The sequence below is a fragment of the Panthera pardus genome, unplaced genomic scaffold (genome assembly GCF_024362965.1).
Source record: "Panthera pardus isolate Hobbes unplaced genomic scaffold, ASM2436296v1 HiC_scaffold_3, whole genome shotgun sequence".
Taxonomy (NCBI): domain Eukaryota; kingdom Metazoa; phylum Chordata; class Mammalia; order Carnivora; family Felidae; genus Panthera; species Panthera pardus.
Window position 1 is genome coordinate 26944244 of NW_026526876.1, and position 15202 is coordinate 26959445.

General features: G+C 39.5%; 1 protein-coding gene across 13 annotated transcripts in view; it reads left to right on the forward strand.

Annotated features, from left to right (window-relative positions):
• The window catches only part of BPTF (bromodomain PHD finger transcription factor), a 146627-nt gene that overhangs the window by 78561 nt on the left and 52864 nt on the right, over positions 1-15202 (forward strand). For all 13 annotated transcript variants that reach the window (XM_053892935.1, XM_053892932.1, XM_019466481.2 and 10 more), the window contains 3 exons: positions 9994-10123; positions 10874-11012; positions 14331-14510. In XM_053892935.1, the coding sequence (XP_053748910.1) occupies positions 9994-10123; positions 10874-11012; positions 14331-14510 (449 nt within the window). The remainder of the gene's footprint in view (positions 1-9993; positions 10124-10873; positions 11013-14330; positions 14511-15202) is intronic.

Genomic DNA, 15202 nt, shown 5'->3' on the forward strand with positions numbered 1-15202 from the left:
TTTTTCAATGTTTATTTTTTTTTTGAGAGAGTGAGAGAGTGCAAGTTGGGGAGGGACAGAGAGAGAGAGAGACACAGAATCATAGTCAGGCTCAGAATCTGAGCTGTTAGCACAGAACCTCATGCAGAACTCGAAGTCACAAACTGCGAGATCATGACCTGAGCTGAAGTCGGACACTTAACCGACTGAGCCATCCAGGTGCCCTTAGAATACTCTGAATTTTAAAAAAATTAGACACCGAGATTCAGAAAAAATAGAAATTAGTAATAGGACTTTCACTTTCCTCAGTGCTCTCCTCAAAAACTTCCAGGTGACAGACCTCTAAGATTTGGCCCTAAAGAACAGTCTAGAAAGTCAACCAGATATTTTATTCTTAAAATGGTTGCTTATTGTGATAGTCAATAATAAAGCTTTGAGAGCCTTCTATATATCTAACAGTTGCAAAGCATTTAAAAAATGATAAGTTATGATTTTTTTGAGAAAACTATAAAGTTTTTGTTGAAAAACAATACTAGAGATGAAAGTATACCTAGATAAATGGAAATATATCTCAGGTTCATGTATAGAAATACTCAGTGTCTTAATAATGTTAATTTTCCTCATGTTACTACATAAATTAATTTCGATAGCATTGATAATTATCATTGGGCTTTCTGCTGAATTTGAGAAGGTGATTAAGAAATTTATATTGAGGGGCGCCTGAGTGGCTCATTCAGTTAAGCGTCCAACTCTTGATTTCGGCTCAGGTCATGATCTCAGAGTTCATGAGTTTGAGCCCTGCATCAGGCTCTGCGCTGACAGCTGTAGAGCCTGCTTGGGATTCTCTGTCTCCCTGTCTCTGTCTTCCCCTCCCCACTCATGCACTGTCTCTTTCAAAATAAATAAACTTTTTTTTTTTTTTTTTAAAGAAAGAAATTTATATGGACGAGGGCAGTAATAGAAAGGGTAAATTTGAAGGACAGGGTAGAAAGACTCGTCCTACCAGGTAACAAAACTTACTTGGTAGTAATGCTGTGGTGTAGATACAAAGAAATAGACTCGTGATACAGAGTAAACAATCCAAAAAGAGACCAGACCATATATGGAAATATAATAGATAGAAAGTAGCATTAAAAAGGATGAATTCTTCAGTAACAAGGGTGATGAGGCAATTTGAGTTATCTACATAGAGGAAAATTGGATTTCATTTTTTGTATCCTACACATCCCGTATCTTTATAGGCCCCTCCAGGCAGAGTAAATCCTAAATGGTGAAAAGCAAAGCTGCACGAAGAAAATATAAAAGATTCTCTTTATGATTTTGGAATGAAGACAGTTCCTCCTTCTCTCCTTTCTGGCTCCTCTACTTCCCTCTCTTCTTCCTTCCACCCCTTTTTCCTTTGTCTCTTTCCTATGTTCTTTCCTTCTCCCTTTCTTCCATCCTCCCTTCCACACTTCATCCTTTTCTCTTACTCTCCATTGCTTTCTTTCCTTCCTGATTCATTCACTATGTCCCAAAATGTACCTAAGTGTGGGATTATTTCTTCCATTTATAAGCTGTTATCTATCAGGTAAGAAGAAGTGTACCTTTATGTGTCTGTGTATCTGCAGTTACAAATGACTTTCTTTTTTCACGTTTAATATTTTGATACATACGTAAGATTGTAATATATAAGCAATAGTGGGTCATAATTAAAGGAACACCTGTGAATTCATCAACCAATTTACAAATAAGAACATTATTATTATTACATCTACTTTCTGTTCACATTACCCTGCCTCCTTCTAGAAATAACTGTCATTTTTTTTTTTTTTAAGTTTTTGTTTATGTATTCTGAGAGAGAGACAAAGAGAGACAGTGCAAGTAGGGAAGGAGCAGAGAGAGGGAGAGAGCATCCCAGCAGGCTCCATGCTACCAGTGCAGAGCCCAACACGGGGCTTGAACTCTGGAAACAACGAGGTCATGACCTGAGCCAAAACCGAGAGTCAGATGCTTAACCGACTGAGACACCCAGGCACCCCTAGAGATAACCATAATTTATAAGTGTTTGTTATTCCCTTTTATTATGTAGTTTTATCACATATGTATAGATCAGTGAATGGTGGATTGTTGTCTGTTGTTGAGTTTTGTAATAATAAATCATTCTAAAAAAACTAAGCCGTAGAAAGGTTAAAGGTACATTCATTTTTTTGTACTATAATCAAAAGAGGGTTAGTGTTCACAGTATATTCAAGAACTTCTACAATTCAAAAAGAAAAAAACCAAACTACTTAGTAGGAAAAAAGGCTACAGATACAAACATAATTCACAGAAGAGGAGACACAAATAGTAAAAAGTATGAAAACATATTTTACCTTCCTGGTAAGATGAGATAAATGCACATGAAAACTAGGGTCTGGGGCGCCTGGGTGGCTCAGTCGGTTGGGCGTCCGACTTTGGCTCAGTTCATGATGTCGCGGTTCGTGAGTTCGAGCCCCGCGTCGAGCTCTGCGCTGACAGCTCAAGAGCCTGGAGCCTGCTTCTGCTTCTGTGTCTCCCTCTCTCTCTGCTCCTAACCCACTCACATTCTGTCTCTGTCTCTCTCAAAAATAAATAAACACTAAGAAAAAATTAAAAAAAAAAAAAAAGAAAAGAAAACTATGGTCTGTTCTTTCACACCCATCAGATTGTTAAAAATTTAAAGAGTATTGGTAAATATGTGACATAAAGAGGAAGAGAATTGATACACTGTTGATAAAAGAGCAAATAGTATACTGGTTACTGCAACCATTTTAGAGACAAATTTGGCAAAAACAAGGTTGAAAATGCAATCCTACTCCTAATTAAGTACGTCAGAGAGACCTTACATGTGTGTATGAGAAGACCTGTAGGAAGATGTTTCTTATAATATTTGGTAATGGTGAAATTTGGGCACAGTCCCTACATGCCCATAATGAGGCACCTTCAAGTTACGATGTGGTTCTCTGATGGGCTATTGTATACAGCAGTGAGGCCAGAGTAAGTGTCAACGAGATTGGCTCTCATACATGTACAAGAGAGTGGAAACACTTCTTTTCTTTTTTTTTTTTTTTTAAATTTTTTTAACGTTTTTATTTATTTTTGAGACAGAGAGAGACAGAGCATGAACGGGGGAGGGTCAGAGAGAGGGAGACACAGAATCTGCAACAGGCTCCAGGCTCTGAGCTGTCAGCACAGAGCCCGACGCGGGGCTCGAACTCACAGACCGTGAGATCATGACCTGAGCCGAAGTTGGCCGCTTAACCGACTGAGCCACCCAGGCGCCCCAACACTTCTTTTCTTAAAAAATACTTGGAATAGGATTCAATTTATGTAAAGTTTCAAAGCGTATATGCTGATATCATGTTAAAATGTTATTTGGGGATACAGAGATTTATAGTAAAACTTTAGAGAAATGCAAGAGCTATATGCTTGAAACTTAAGAAATACACTTTTTTTATTTTTATTTTTTTTCCAATATATGAAGTTTATTGTCAGATTGGTTTCCGTGCAACACCCAGTGCTCATCCCAAAAGGTGCCCTCCTCAATACCCATCACCCACCCTCCTCTCCCTCCTACCCCCCGTCAACCCTCAGTTTGTTCTCAGTTTTTAAGAGTCTCTTATGCTTTGGCTCTCTCCCACTCTAACCTCTTTTTTTTTTTTTTTTAAAGAAATACACTTTTAAATAAATAACAAATGGTCAAAGAAGAATCGTAATGGAAACTAGTAAACATTTTGAATTGAGAGTTTATGAGAATACTACATACATTGAAATTTGTAGGCTGCAACCAAAGAGTACCTAGGGGAAATTGATAGCCTTCAATGTGTACGTTAGAAAGGAAAAACTCCAAATTAGTTAGCTAGGCATACATCTCAAGAAGTCACCTCAAAGAAAGCGAATTTTAAGAACTACTATTAAATATTTGATGAAATAGAAAATAAACATACCTTAGAGCCCATCTGATGAGATTATCGGGAAAGAAAAAAACAAAGGGGAAAACACAAGTAACCAACATCTAGAATAGAAGAGAGGATATGCCAGTCAGTATTTCTGATTCTCTCTCACCGGCACTAGGGCTTTTAAACCCTCAGAGGGTCCACTAACATAGTATTCAGACCTCCTACATCCATAGAAGAAGGGCTCACTGGGCTTCTAGTTTTGGGTAGAAGGATTGGAGAAGAGGGTCCGGAGAAAGAGGGAGAGAGAGAATCCCAAGCAGGCTTGGTGCTATTGATGTGGAGCTCTATGTGGGGCTCAATCCCACGAGCTGTGAGATCATGACCTGAGCCAAAATCAGGAGTCAGATGCTTAACAGACTGAGCACCCAGGTGCCCCTCTTTTTAACTTTTCTTAAAGTATTTTTCTAAATTTTGTTTATTATTTTTAAAAATTTACATCCAAATTAGCAGATAGTGTAACAATGATTTCAGGAGTAGATTCCTTAGTGTCCATTGCTCATTTAGCCCATCCCCCCTCCCACTAGCCCCCCCCCCACTACCCCTCCAGCAACCCTCAGTTTGTTCTCCATATTTATGAGTCTCTTCTGTTTTGTCCCCTTCCCTGTTTTTATATTATTTTTGTTTCCCTTCCCTTATGTTCATCTGTTTTGTCTCTTAAAGTCCTCATATGAGTGAAGTCGTATGATTTTTGTCTTTGACTGACTAATTTCACTTAGCATAATACCCTCCAGTTCCATCCACGTAGTTGCAAATGGCAATATTCCATTCTTTTTGACTGCTGAGTAATACTCCGTTGTATATATATATATACCACATCTTCTTTATCCATTCATCCATCGATGGACATTTGGGTTCTTTCCATACTTTGGCTGTTGTTGATAGTGCTGCTATAAACATGGGGGTGCCTGTGCCCCTTCGAAACAGCACACCTATATCCTGTGGATCAATGCCTAGTAGTGCAATTGCTGGGTCGTAGGGTAGTTCTCTTTTTAGTTTTTTGAGGAACCTCCATACTGTTTTCCAGAGTGGCTGCACCAGCTTGAATTCCCAAGTTTTCTTAAAGTATTAACTGATGGGAGTTTGTCAAGAGAAATAAAACATACGTATGCATATACATGTGTGTGTATACGTGTATGTATGTACATGTTGGCAGATGAAGGCATAATTATATGCAATTGACCTAAGTAGACACTTAGAAACCCCAAGAAAATTGGAAAACTATCAGAAACAATCTGAAAACTAAATAAGATGGCTGCCATATTGAACAATACATTTTATGTGACAGTAACTATGTAGAAAATACTGTAGGAGTTCTGAGTGAAAATAACATTGTATGAACACATTAAATTTTGTTCCCTGCTTACCTCCATGAAAACTATGGCAAAGGGTTTTTTTTTTTTTAAAGCATAAACCCACGGAGAAAAGAGGAACAATAGAGAATAAAGCACCAATAAAGCCATGGAAGCAGTAATCCAGGTAGACAAATGATAACCTACCAAAGAGGACCATATCCTAAGTCAGTGGGGAGAGCTGAGAATTTTCCCAAGTTATACCACAGAATAATCAAATGGCACAGAAGCAGGAAGTCCATAGCAGTCCACTTTGGATCCGTACCTGCTCACAGCCCTACCAGATGACCCAGAGTGTGGTGAGCCCAGTGTCTTCCAGACCTTGCTCATGCCCTCACCCTTGGATTTCACCAGAAGAGGCTCTTGGAAGCTGTGACACAGAGACAGGTTTATTTTTTCCTGGGAACCTTCTTTTAATAGTAACAGCATTGCTCTTATGCTCATGCAGCTAGTTTTATTCTTGCTACTGAGTTTTCAAAAGCCAAACTTGTTACTGTTTGGGGTATACACATGGGTGGTAAAACTATAAAGAAAAGGGGATGATAACCCTAAAGTCAAGATAATGACTGCCTGGGAGTGGGACACACTAGCTTCAGATGTATTTGCTTTATTGATAAAGTTCTCTTTCTTAATCTGGTTACATTTTATATATATTTTTTAATTGTAATGAAAAGATCCCCATAACAACAAAACTCTCAGGGTGCCTGGGTGGCTCAGGCAGTTAAGCATCTGACTTCGGCTCAGGTCATGATCTCGCGGCTTGTGGGTTCAAGCCCCGTGTCGGGCTCTGCGCTGACAGCCCAGAGCCTGGAGCGTGCTTTGGATTCTGTGTCTCCCTCTCTTCCTGCCCCTCCCCTGCTCATGCTTGTGTCTCCCTCTGTCTCAAAAAAATAAATAAACATAAAAGAAAATTTAAAAAAAACCAAACTCAAACAACTGGAATGAATTTAACAAGAAACATTTAGGATCATGTAAAGGAATCATTAAAACTTTATTAAAGATAGGAAGGAGGGGCGTCTGGGTGGCTCAGTCAGTTAAGCGTCTGACTTCAGCTCAGGTCATGATCTCACAGTCCGTGAGTTCGAGCCCCGCATCGGGCTCTGTGCTGACCGCTTGGAGCCTGGAGCCTGCTTCGGATTCTGTGTTTCCCTCTCTCTCTTCCCCTCCCCTGCTCATGCTCTGTCTCTCTCTGTCTCAAAAATAAATTAAAAACATTAAAAAAAAAAAAAAAGATAGAAAGAATACGCAGTAAATGAAAGATAAAGATATATCCTATGTTTAGATGTGTATATTACATTTTCTGAAACCATGCATTATGTTAATTATATTAATCTTCTAAAATTAGTATTCATTTGCATTTTGAATAAGATTTTCCCTCCTTGAGGGGCACACAGGCTTGATCAAAATGATACTGATATATCATCTAGGAAAATTAATTGCAAGAAAAGGGAAGTAGGTATGAGGAAGAAAGGAATAGATATTGGAACACTTTTTTTCAATGTTCATTATTTTGAGAGAGAGAAGGGGAGCACATGTTGGGGAGGGGCAGAGAGGCGGGGGGGAGGGAGAGAGAAAGAATTCCAAGCAGGCTCCATGCGCTGTGTGAAGCTCAACTCAGAGCTTGATCTCAGGACCTGAGCCAAAATCAAGAGTCGGACGCTTAACTGATTGAGCCACTCAGGTGCCTCAATATTCGAACATTTTCGAAGCTACAATAAAAATAAGATTTTAGGGTAGTAGAGTAGAACAAAGAATCTAGAAATAGACCTAAAAACACATGTGAGCATCTAGCAATGATAGCACTGCATGTCAGAGAAGGAAGCAGGACCTAGAAGATTTCAGCCTAGCTCCCTGCCTTGGCAAAAACATTCAGATAAACAGAGATTTTTTTAAAAAACAATAACCAAAAAGCTTCAATAAGAAACCGTGGATTAATTTATGTTTTTGTTGTGATACTTTCTTTTTAAACAGATATAAAACCCAGATGCCATAGAGGAAAAAAAGTGGATATATGTATTTAAAATTCTGAGTGGAAAAATAATATTATAATCAAACTCAAAAGATGACAAACTGAGGAAAAATCTTTGCACCACAAATGGAAAGTTACCTTAAGTGACAAAGATCTTTTATAAGTGAGAAGGACTAATAGTCCAGTACAGACAAGACAAAGGATTTGAGCAGGCATTTTGCAGAAAAATAAATACGAAAGGCCAGTAGACATTAACAAAATGTTTACTCTCTTGCAATTAAAGCAATGTAAATCAAAACAGTGGGATATCATTTCTCATCTCTCACTTGGGCTGATCATCTAGAAGTTTGTTACTAACTTGAGTGAAGGTATGGGAAAACACAGTGGCTTTGTCATTGAGGGCAGCGTGAAATGTGCAGTTCTGAAGAACAATGTAGCTTTACTTGTCAGCATTTTAAGTTCAAGGACCTTTGGAGTTAGCTACCCCACCGCTGGGGAACACTGTGAGCACTCTCCAAGTTTACCAGGGAAGACATAAAACATCGTTTATTATGGCTTTGTTTGTAGTAGCAAAGCAGGCAGGACACGACCCTGGGCACCCATGGAGATTAGGAGTGGGATTGAAGCTTGGTCCGTACTCTCGGTCAGGCTCTCAGTTGAACCATGGAGGTACAGAAGAGACACCTGCCACCCCGTGTGCCTCCCCGTATGGACTGGCAGCTAGAGGCTACGCGCTGCCAGCCCGATGGGGCTTCTTCCTTTCTGGGGCCTCCGGGCTGCCAGCGGTAGCCCAGGTTTCTGCCCGACCAAATGGACTTGAATTCCTTCAGAGCTCGCCATTTTTGCTGCCGAAACCTGAAGATTGGCTCGGTGGCAGTGAGAGCAATAGAATTTACTCAAGAGTAGCTAACATCACAGATTAGCTATAATACTACCTCAGTGGCCTGGCGTCCTCAGCAAAATGGAGCCTTTATATCTGGTGATGAAAATGGACCTATTTCCCATGTGAACACAAAAGCACAGGCCGAGCACCCAGCCCAGCCGTGAGCTCTCATAGTGTCACTGCTCCCGTATCCTCCCCGCACAGTACTCTGTTCCTGGCCACTGTCAGCGAAGATAGTTCAGTTGCCACGTCAGACCTCAACTTGCAGAGAGCTTGAAAGCCTAGCCCACAAAAACTCTGTTGAGCAATGCTACCTGAGCCTGGGTCAGTCACTCTTCCTCTGGCAGGCTGAGGCTGCCAGGTTATCCACCCTGCTGCGCCTACAGAGCTCGCCCCACTCCCTGGTTCCACGAGTAGTGGCAGATGGGTGGTATTTGAGTAAGTGAGTCTCCGGGGAGAATCTCCTCCCTCTCCTCTCCTTCCGTCAACTGGGAGAGAATGAAGCATGCTGTTCTAGGGTTGTGCGGCTGATAGGCATGAGCTCGCGGTATGCAGCCGCCTAGATTCTAGGGTCCTATATTCACAGGGGCACACAGCTTTCTTGAAAGTGGAGTTCAGCAGGGAGTTTTGGTGGGGGGATGGAGATCCAAAGGATTAAATTCCCCTCTCATATCTTATTAGCAGCTTGTCCCCCAGGGTTGACAAAAGATCTCTATTTGTTTCCACAAAGTTATGCATGCAAGATTGGCTGCCTCTGGGTAGGGTGTAATAAAGCAGGTTTTCTACCACTAGAGGTCTCAGAGACAGGGTCCTCTCTTCATAGGTTTTGGTCAGTGTCCTTGTTTATGGGGAATATTCCCATTCACAAAAATGCAGTCTAGTTTTATTTATTTTGAGGGGGAGAGAGAGACACCACGTGAGTGGGGGAGGGGCAGGTAGAGCATCCCCAAGCAGGCTCCATGCTACGAGCACAGACCCCCAGTGCAGGGCTCGAACCCACGAAACCACAAGATCATGACCTGAGCCAAAACTATGAGTCAGACGTTCAACCGACTGAGCCACCCAGGCATCCATCCCTCCAGTCTAATCATCTTAATGTAGAGCCTCACCACAGGCCTGCCTGTCTCCCTATTACTGGGTGCAGTGATATCCGTTTCCCACCCCGGGAAAAGAGTGTGGCCTATGCCCTATTCAGTGACTGGTGACCTCATCAATGTGGTCCTTCCTTCCTCTTACCCAAAAGCAGGAACGTTGTCAGCCCTTTTCTCTGTGGATGTAGAAAGCCTGAATTCCACATTAGTGTAAAGGCTTTCAACCCCCCAGTGCTAGATAGAATTAGAAATACTAGTTGGTAGGTTTTTGGATTTTTTGGTCTTTTTTGAGGGAAGGAAATAATGTATTCTTTAATAGGGAACTGGTTTAATTATAGTATGTCCATGCAGTGGTGTAGATTATGTAATTCTTTAAGAATATCCATATCTTCTGGTATATGGAAAGATCTTCTAATGCAATTATTCATTGATTAAAAACTGTGTAGTTGTGATTGTAATATATCCCTTTTGTGTAAATATATTGGTATATATGTGTATTAATAGTTTCAGGAATAAGCCGTAAGGGAGTGTATTTCTTATCGGAGGGCGTATGGGAAGGATGGCATGCTTTTGCCTTTTTCTGCTGTTTCATTTTTCCTGTTACGGAATTGTTACTGATTTTTGTGAACTGGGGTTATCTGGGTTGTGGGATTATAGCTAACCATTCTTTGATTCTAACTTCCTGACTTGCAGTACTGTATTTTTATCTTTTTAATGTATTTTTCAAAGTTAAGTGCAGTTCTTTCTATTCATATATTCTTAGGTTACACAGAATGACATCAATTGAAAGAGAAGAGAAGGAGAAAGTCAAGAAAAAAGAGAAAAAACAAGAAGAGGAAGAAACGATGCAACAAGCCACGTGGGTAAAATATACATTTCCAGTTAAACATCAGGTAATTTTTATTATAGTCTTTTAAAATAGTGTTAGCCATTTCTGAGGCTTGTATTCTGCAACTTTAGGTACTTAAATTTTGTTTTGCTTTTGGCACAGCCTTTTATTTAATATAGTTGGAATGAAGTAAGTCTTTCTGGCGATTTCTATAAGCAGAGGTTTGTCTCGGTAGAATGTAGGTGGGCTATTAGACTCATTGGTTGAAATTGTTCTAACACTGTAAAAATTGCGTTACATTTTTCATATTAGAAAGGGGTCTCGTCAGCCCTGGCACAACGCAGGTTTGAATTGCATGGGTTCACTTACAAGCAGGTTGTCTCGATAAATACAGTATAGTACCTGTAAGTTCATTTTTTGTTCCTTGTGATTTTCTTAATAACATTTTCTTCTCTCTAGCTTACTCTGTTGTAAAGAATGTAGTATATAGTACACGTAACTTACAAAATATGTGTTAACTGACTGTGTTATTGGTAAGGCTTAGGTCAACGGTAGGTTATTGGTAGTTAGTTTTGAGGGAGTTGCAAGTTATACGTGGATTTTTGACTGCGTGGGGGGTCAGCAAACCCCCATGTTGTTCAGGGTTCAGCTGTCTTCAGTTTTTTCATGAATGTGTGATTCCTGTTGAAAATAAAATTGATTGGTAAACTTATTTGCCTGACTGTGGATCTTGTTTGGTAAAAATGTATAAAACCACATATGTTTTATAAGCATCCTCATTCTTGTTTAATCAGAGTGTTTTCATTCACACCAGGTTTGGAAACAAAAAGGAGAGGAATACAGAGTTACGGGATATGGTGGTTGGAGCTGGATTAGTAAAACTCATGTTTATAGGTTTGTTCCTAAATTGCCAGGCAATACTAATGTGAATTACAGAAAGTCATTAGAAGGAAGTAAGTAATTGAAGTTATTTTTCCTGTATTCATGTTTCTGATTTGTACTGTTTCTTACAAAATGAGGTTTACTGACCATATTTTAGATGAAAGTTTTCTCTGAAATTTTTAACAGAACATGGCAAAACTACCAATGTAGTTGGTATAAATTCTAAAATATTTTAAACCTTTATAAAATATTTAAGCCTTTATTCTCAGGATTGTGATACTTAGGGTTTCAGTTAAAGAAAGAGGCTAGAATAGGACTTGTTAAAAAAAGAAAACAGGTCTCAGCCACCTAGTTGTTTTTCTGAAATCTTAAATTCAGTATTACTTGACTTCCTAAGGAGCTACATATCTGGTAACCTCAGCATTGTGGCACATAACAAAACCAAATAGCAAGTAGTGGAGAATTCAGTAACACTTCCACATAAACGAGGTATTAACTCAATTTGTGCTACTCGCTAACAATTTTATTAGTATTTAGAATCACAGAACTCTAGAGGGGAACTACCCTACTAAGAGACCATATATATCTATATCTATAGACTATATACATCTATGTCTATAGATATATATAGATATATAATTTTTTTAATGTTTTATGTATTTTTGAGAGAGAGATCACGAGCGGAGGAAGGGCAGAGAGAGACGGGGGGACAGAGGATCCAAAGCAGGCTCCGCACTGACAGCAGAGAGCCCATTGCAGGGCTCAAACTCATAAACCATGAGATCATGACCTGAAGTCAGACGCTGAACCGAAGGAGCCACCCAGGCGCCCCAAGAGACCATGCGTTTTGAAACTCACAGCACACGAGCAGATTATTTCACGGAGATACTAAGTGACGTACAGTTCACACAGGGATAGAATCCTGACTGGAATCCATGTCTCCTGGCTTCCGTTGTCCTTTCTGCACACTACGTTGCAAGATCTCCTTTGTAATCTGAGCAATTTTCAAAAATAGTTGTGCGTGCTATGCAGTGTAATTTGCTAGTCTTTGGTGCAATGTGTTCTTTCCTAAAAAGCCTGGGTGATAGTAGGTACTTGGCAAATATTAAATTCTATTATGATCTGATCATATCCAAGCAAAATGTACATTCTGATAAATTCTGAAAGACGGTCACGATTTTTTTATTGCCATTTTGTTGCTCCAGCCGTCCACGTAGCACTTAGAATTATAGAGAGCTCTGTGTTTACTTATGTCTGACCTGCTTTGTCTGTGTAGTAAAATCCAGATTATCAATAAGCAAAATATTTAGGCTTTTGCAGATTTATCTTGAATCCACTTTCCTTAGCATATGGTTTCTATTGTACAAATGGCGGGCCTTTATCCATTCAGGTACCAGGTTGGTCTTCTAGCATCTTCAGAGCCTTTCCTCTCAGGTGGTAGCACATTGTTGGTTTAGCTTAACTACAGAATAGGAATTACGGTGAAGGCATTAGTAACCACCAATTTATAATCTCAGAACTGTTAGTCCCTATCATAATGGCTAATCTAGTCTGATCATATGATAGAGGCACAGATGTGTTAGAAAGAACAGAGAGAAACACAGTTCAGGGAACACTTGACAGCATCAGAAGACTATAGAGTGTTTGACTTGCTTGACTGCTGTGTCCCTTATCTCTAACCTCCATTCTAACTCAGACTGTATACCTTTGATTTGCACATTAATTTATAAGTGTCAATACAGGTATTAATGTGCAAGGGTTAATGACGGATATGAATTAATCGTTTTTTTTTTTAATTTATTTTTATATTTTTATATTTATTTATTTTTGAGAGAGCACGTGTGTGCAAGTGGGGGAGGGGCAGAGAGAGACTCCCAGGTAGGCTCCACGCTGTCAGCATGGGGCTCCATCCCACAACCGGGAGATCACGACCTGAGTCGATACCAAGAGTCAGACACTTAACCGACTGAGCCACCTGGGCTCCCTTTGTTAATAGTCTGTCAAGGAGACCTTTCATGGAGAGGAAATCCCGAACGTTTTATAAATCGTCCATTTAAGTGTCCAGGATCTTAAAGCTTATAAATGGGGTATACTGACATATAAAGCTCTTTGTGAGCAACTTGAAATCATTGAAAAAATATTGCCCAGTTATTCTGAAATAACTACAGAAGCATTGAAGAAAGAGAGTATCAGTTTAGTTTTTTGTCCTTTCGTTACCTGTGGGGTCTAGACACGTCCTGTCACCGTTTTCTATGATTCTTTTCTTCTCTCACCAATATCCTGCTGTCTTGACAGATACTGGCTTTGTTTTTTGCACTCTTTCCCCTTTCAGGCAGATCTTTTTGGAAGGAGTCGTTTTTATTTAAATAAAAAATAGGTTCACCTTGCTAAGTCCTTGGGATATTCGGGTTCAAGTGAAAAGAAAAGGCAGAAATGCCTCTAAGGCCTAAGAAAATTCATCTAGACGATAGTTCTATATCGTAGGCTTGATTTTTTTTTTTTTTTTTTTTTTCCCTTCTGGAAAGTTGAAGCTACACAAAAGTAAAAGAGAATAATGAACTCCCATGTAATCATCATTCAACTTTAACAGTTATCAAGTTCTGTCACTCTTCTTTCACTTGTCACTCCCTACTTTTTTCCTAGAGTTGTTTCCCTTGTACTTAAAGCAAATTCCAGAAATCATGTTATTTTCCAGTACAATATATCTCTCTAGTTAGAGTGGACGTTCATAACCATCATGCTATTATCCAGTCAGCAAACTGACACTATTTAACATATTCATCTTGAGATTCTCAGTTCCTACCCCAGGTACCCCAGTTGTGTCAGAGAGGCTGTTTTACTCTTGGCAGTAAACCAGGTCCAAACAAGGCCAAACATTGCATTTAGTCATTTCCCTTAAGTCTCTTTTATTCTGTGATAAATGCTGTGATTCCTTACCTGGGGGAGGTGGGGGCCAGGGGAAGTATGTAAACAAACTTTTGTAATTAATTTCGTTGGATCTTGGATATCTTTGGAGTTTGTCCATGGAGTCTGGGTGAAAAATACTTAAGTATTTATCCTTCTAATATGATTCTTTAACACAAAATATGTTAGAAACACTGATATAGAATCTGTAAAGTCATCGAACAGGTTGAAATAGTCGTTCTGTGTGAAAGCTTCTTTCTGAAGCACATCTGAAATGCAGTCTTCTTTTAATGGTTTAGGTCAGCCAAGCATATTAGGGAAGTATATACTGTCTTCAGTGTTTGTGTGTGTGTGTGTGTGTTTAATTTAAAAAAGCAGTGTAAATTGCTGAAAATACTTGATAATTTCCACTAAACTAGATTTATTACAGTAAATTGCTAATATTCAGAATACCTGTCATTATTATATACTTCATTCTTTTTCAGCCAAAAATAATGTGGATGAAAATATGGATGAATCAGATAGAAGAAAAAGTCCACGAAGTCCAAAAAAAATAAAAACAGAGCCTGATTCTGAGAAAGATGAGGTAAAAGATTCAGATGCTACAAAAGGAGCAGACCAAAGTGAAATGGATGTTTCCAGGATTGCTGAGAAGAAGGACCAAGGTAAGGAGAGTCCGGGGTGGAGGGCAGCCTGGGGATGCTAAGGTTGCACGGGATCTAGTTCGCACAGCAGGAGAGGTACTGCCTTGTCTTTCTCTGATGATCACAGCTTTATTGAAACATAATTCATATTCTAGATAATCTACCCATTTAAAGGGTACAATTTAGTGGTTTTTAGTATTTCACTGAGTTGTTCAACCATCATCACAGTGAATTTTAGAGCATTTTCATCACCCCAAAAAGAAACCTCATACTCCTTAGCAGTCGGTCTCCAGTCCTCCCTAACTCCCCTCACCAGCCTTAATGTACTTTCTGTCTCTGGATTTGCCTGTTTTGGACATGACGTATAAATGGAATCATGTAATATGTGGTCCATTGTGACTGGCTTCTTTGACCTGGCGTCATGTTTTCAAGGGTCATCCATGTTGTAGCAGGTGTCAGGATTTTGTCATTCCTTTTTATTTCTGCGTAGTATTCCATTTTGTGGATGGTGCCACATCTTGCTTATCCACTCATCGGTTGATGGCCATTTGGGTTGTTTCTACTTCCTGGCTGTTATGAATATCGATATGAACATTCATGTTGGGTAAATACCCAGTAGTGGAATTACTGGGTCATTAAGCTAACTCTGTGTCCAACCTTCTGAGGAACTTACATTGCCTTTTGTGAAAAGCTGTATTTTAAAAACTAGGTAA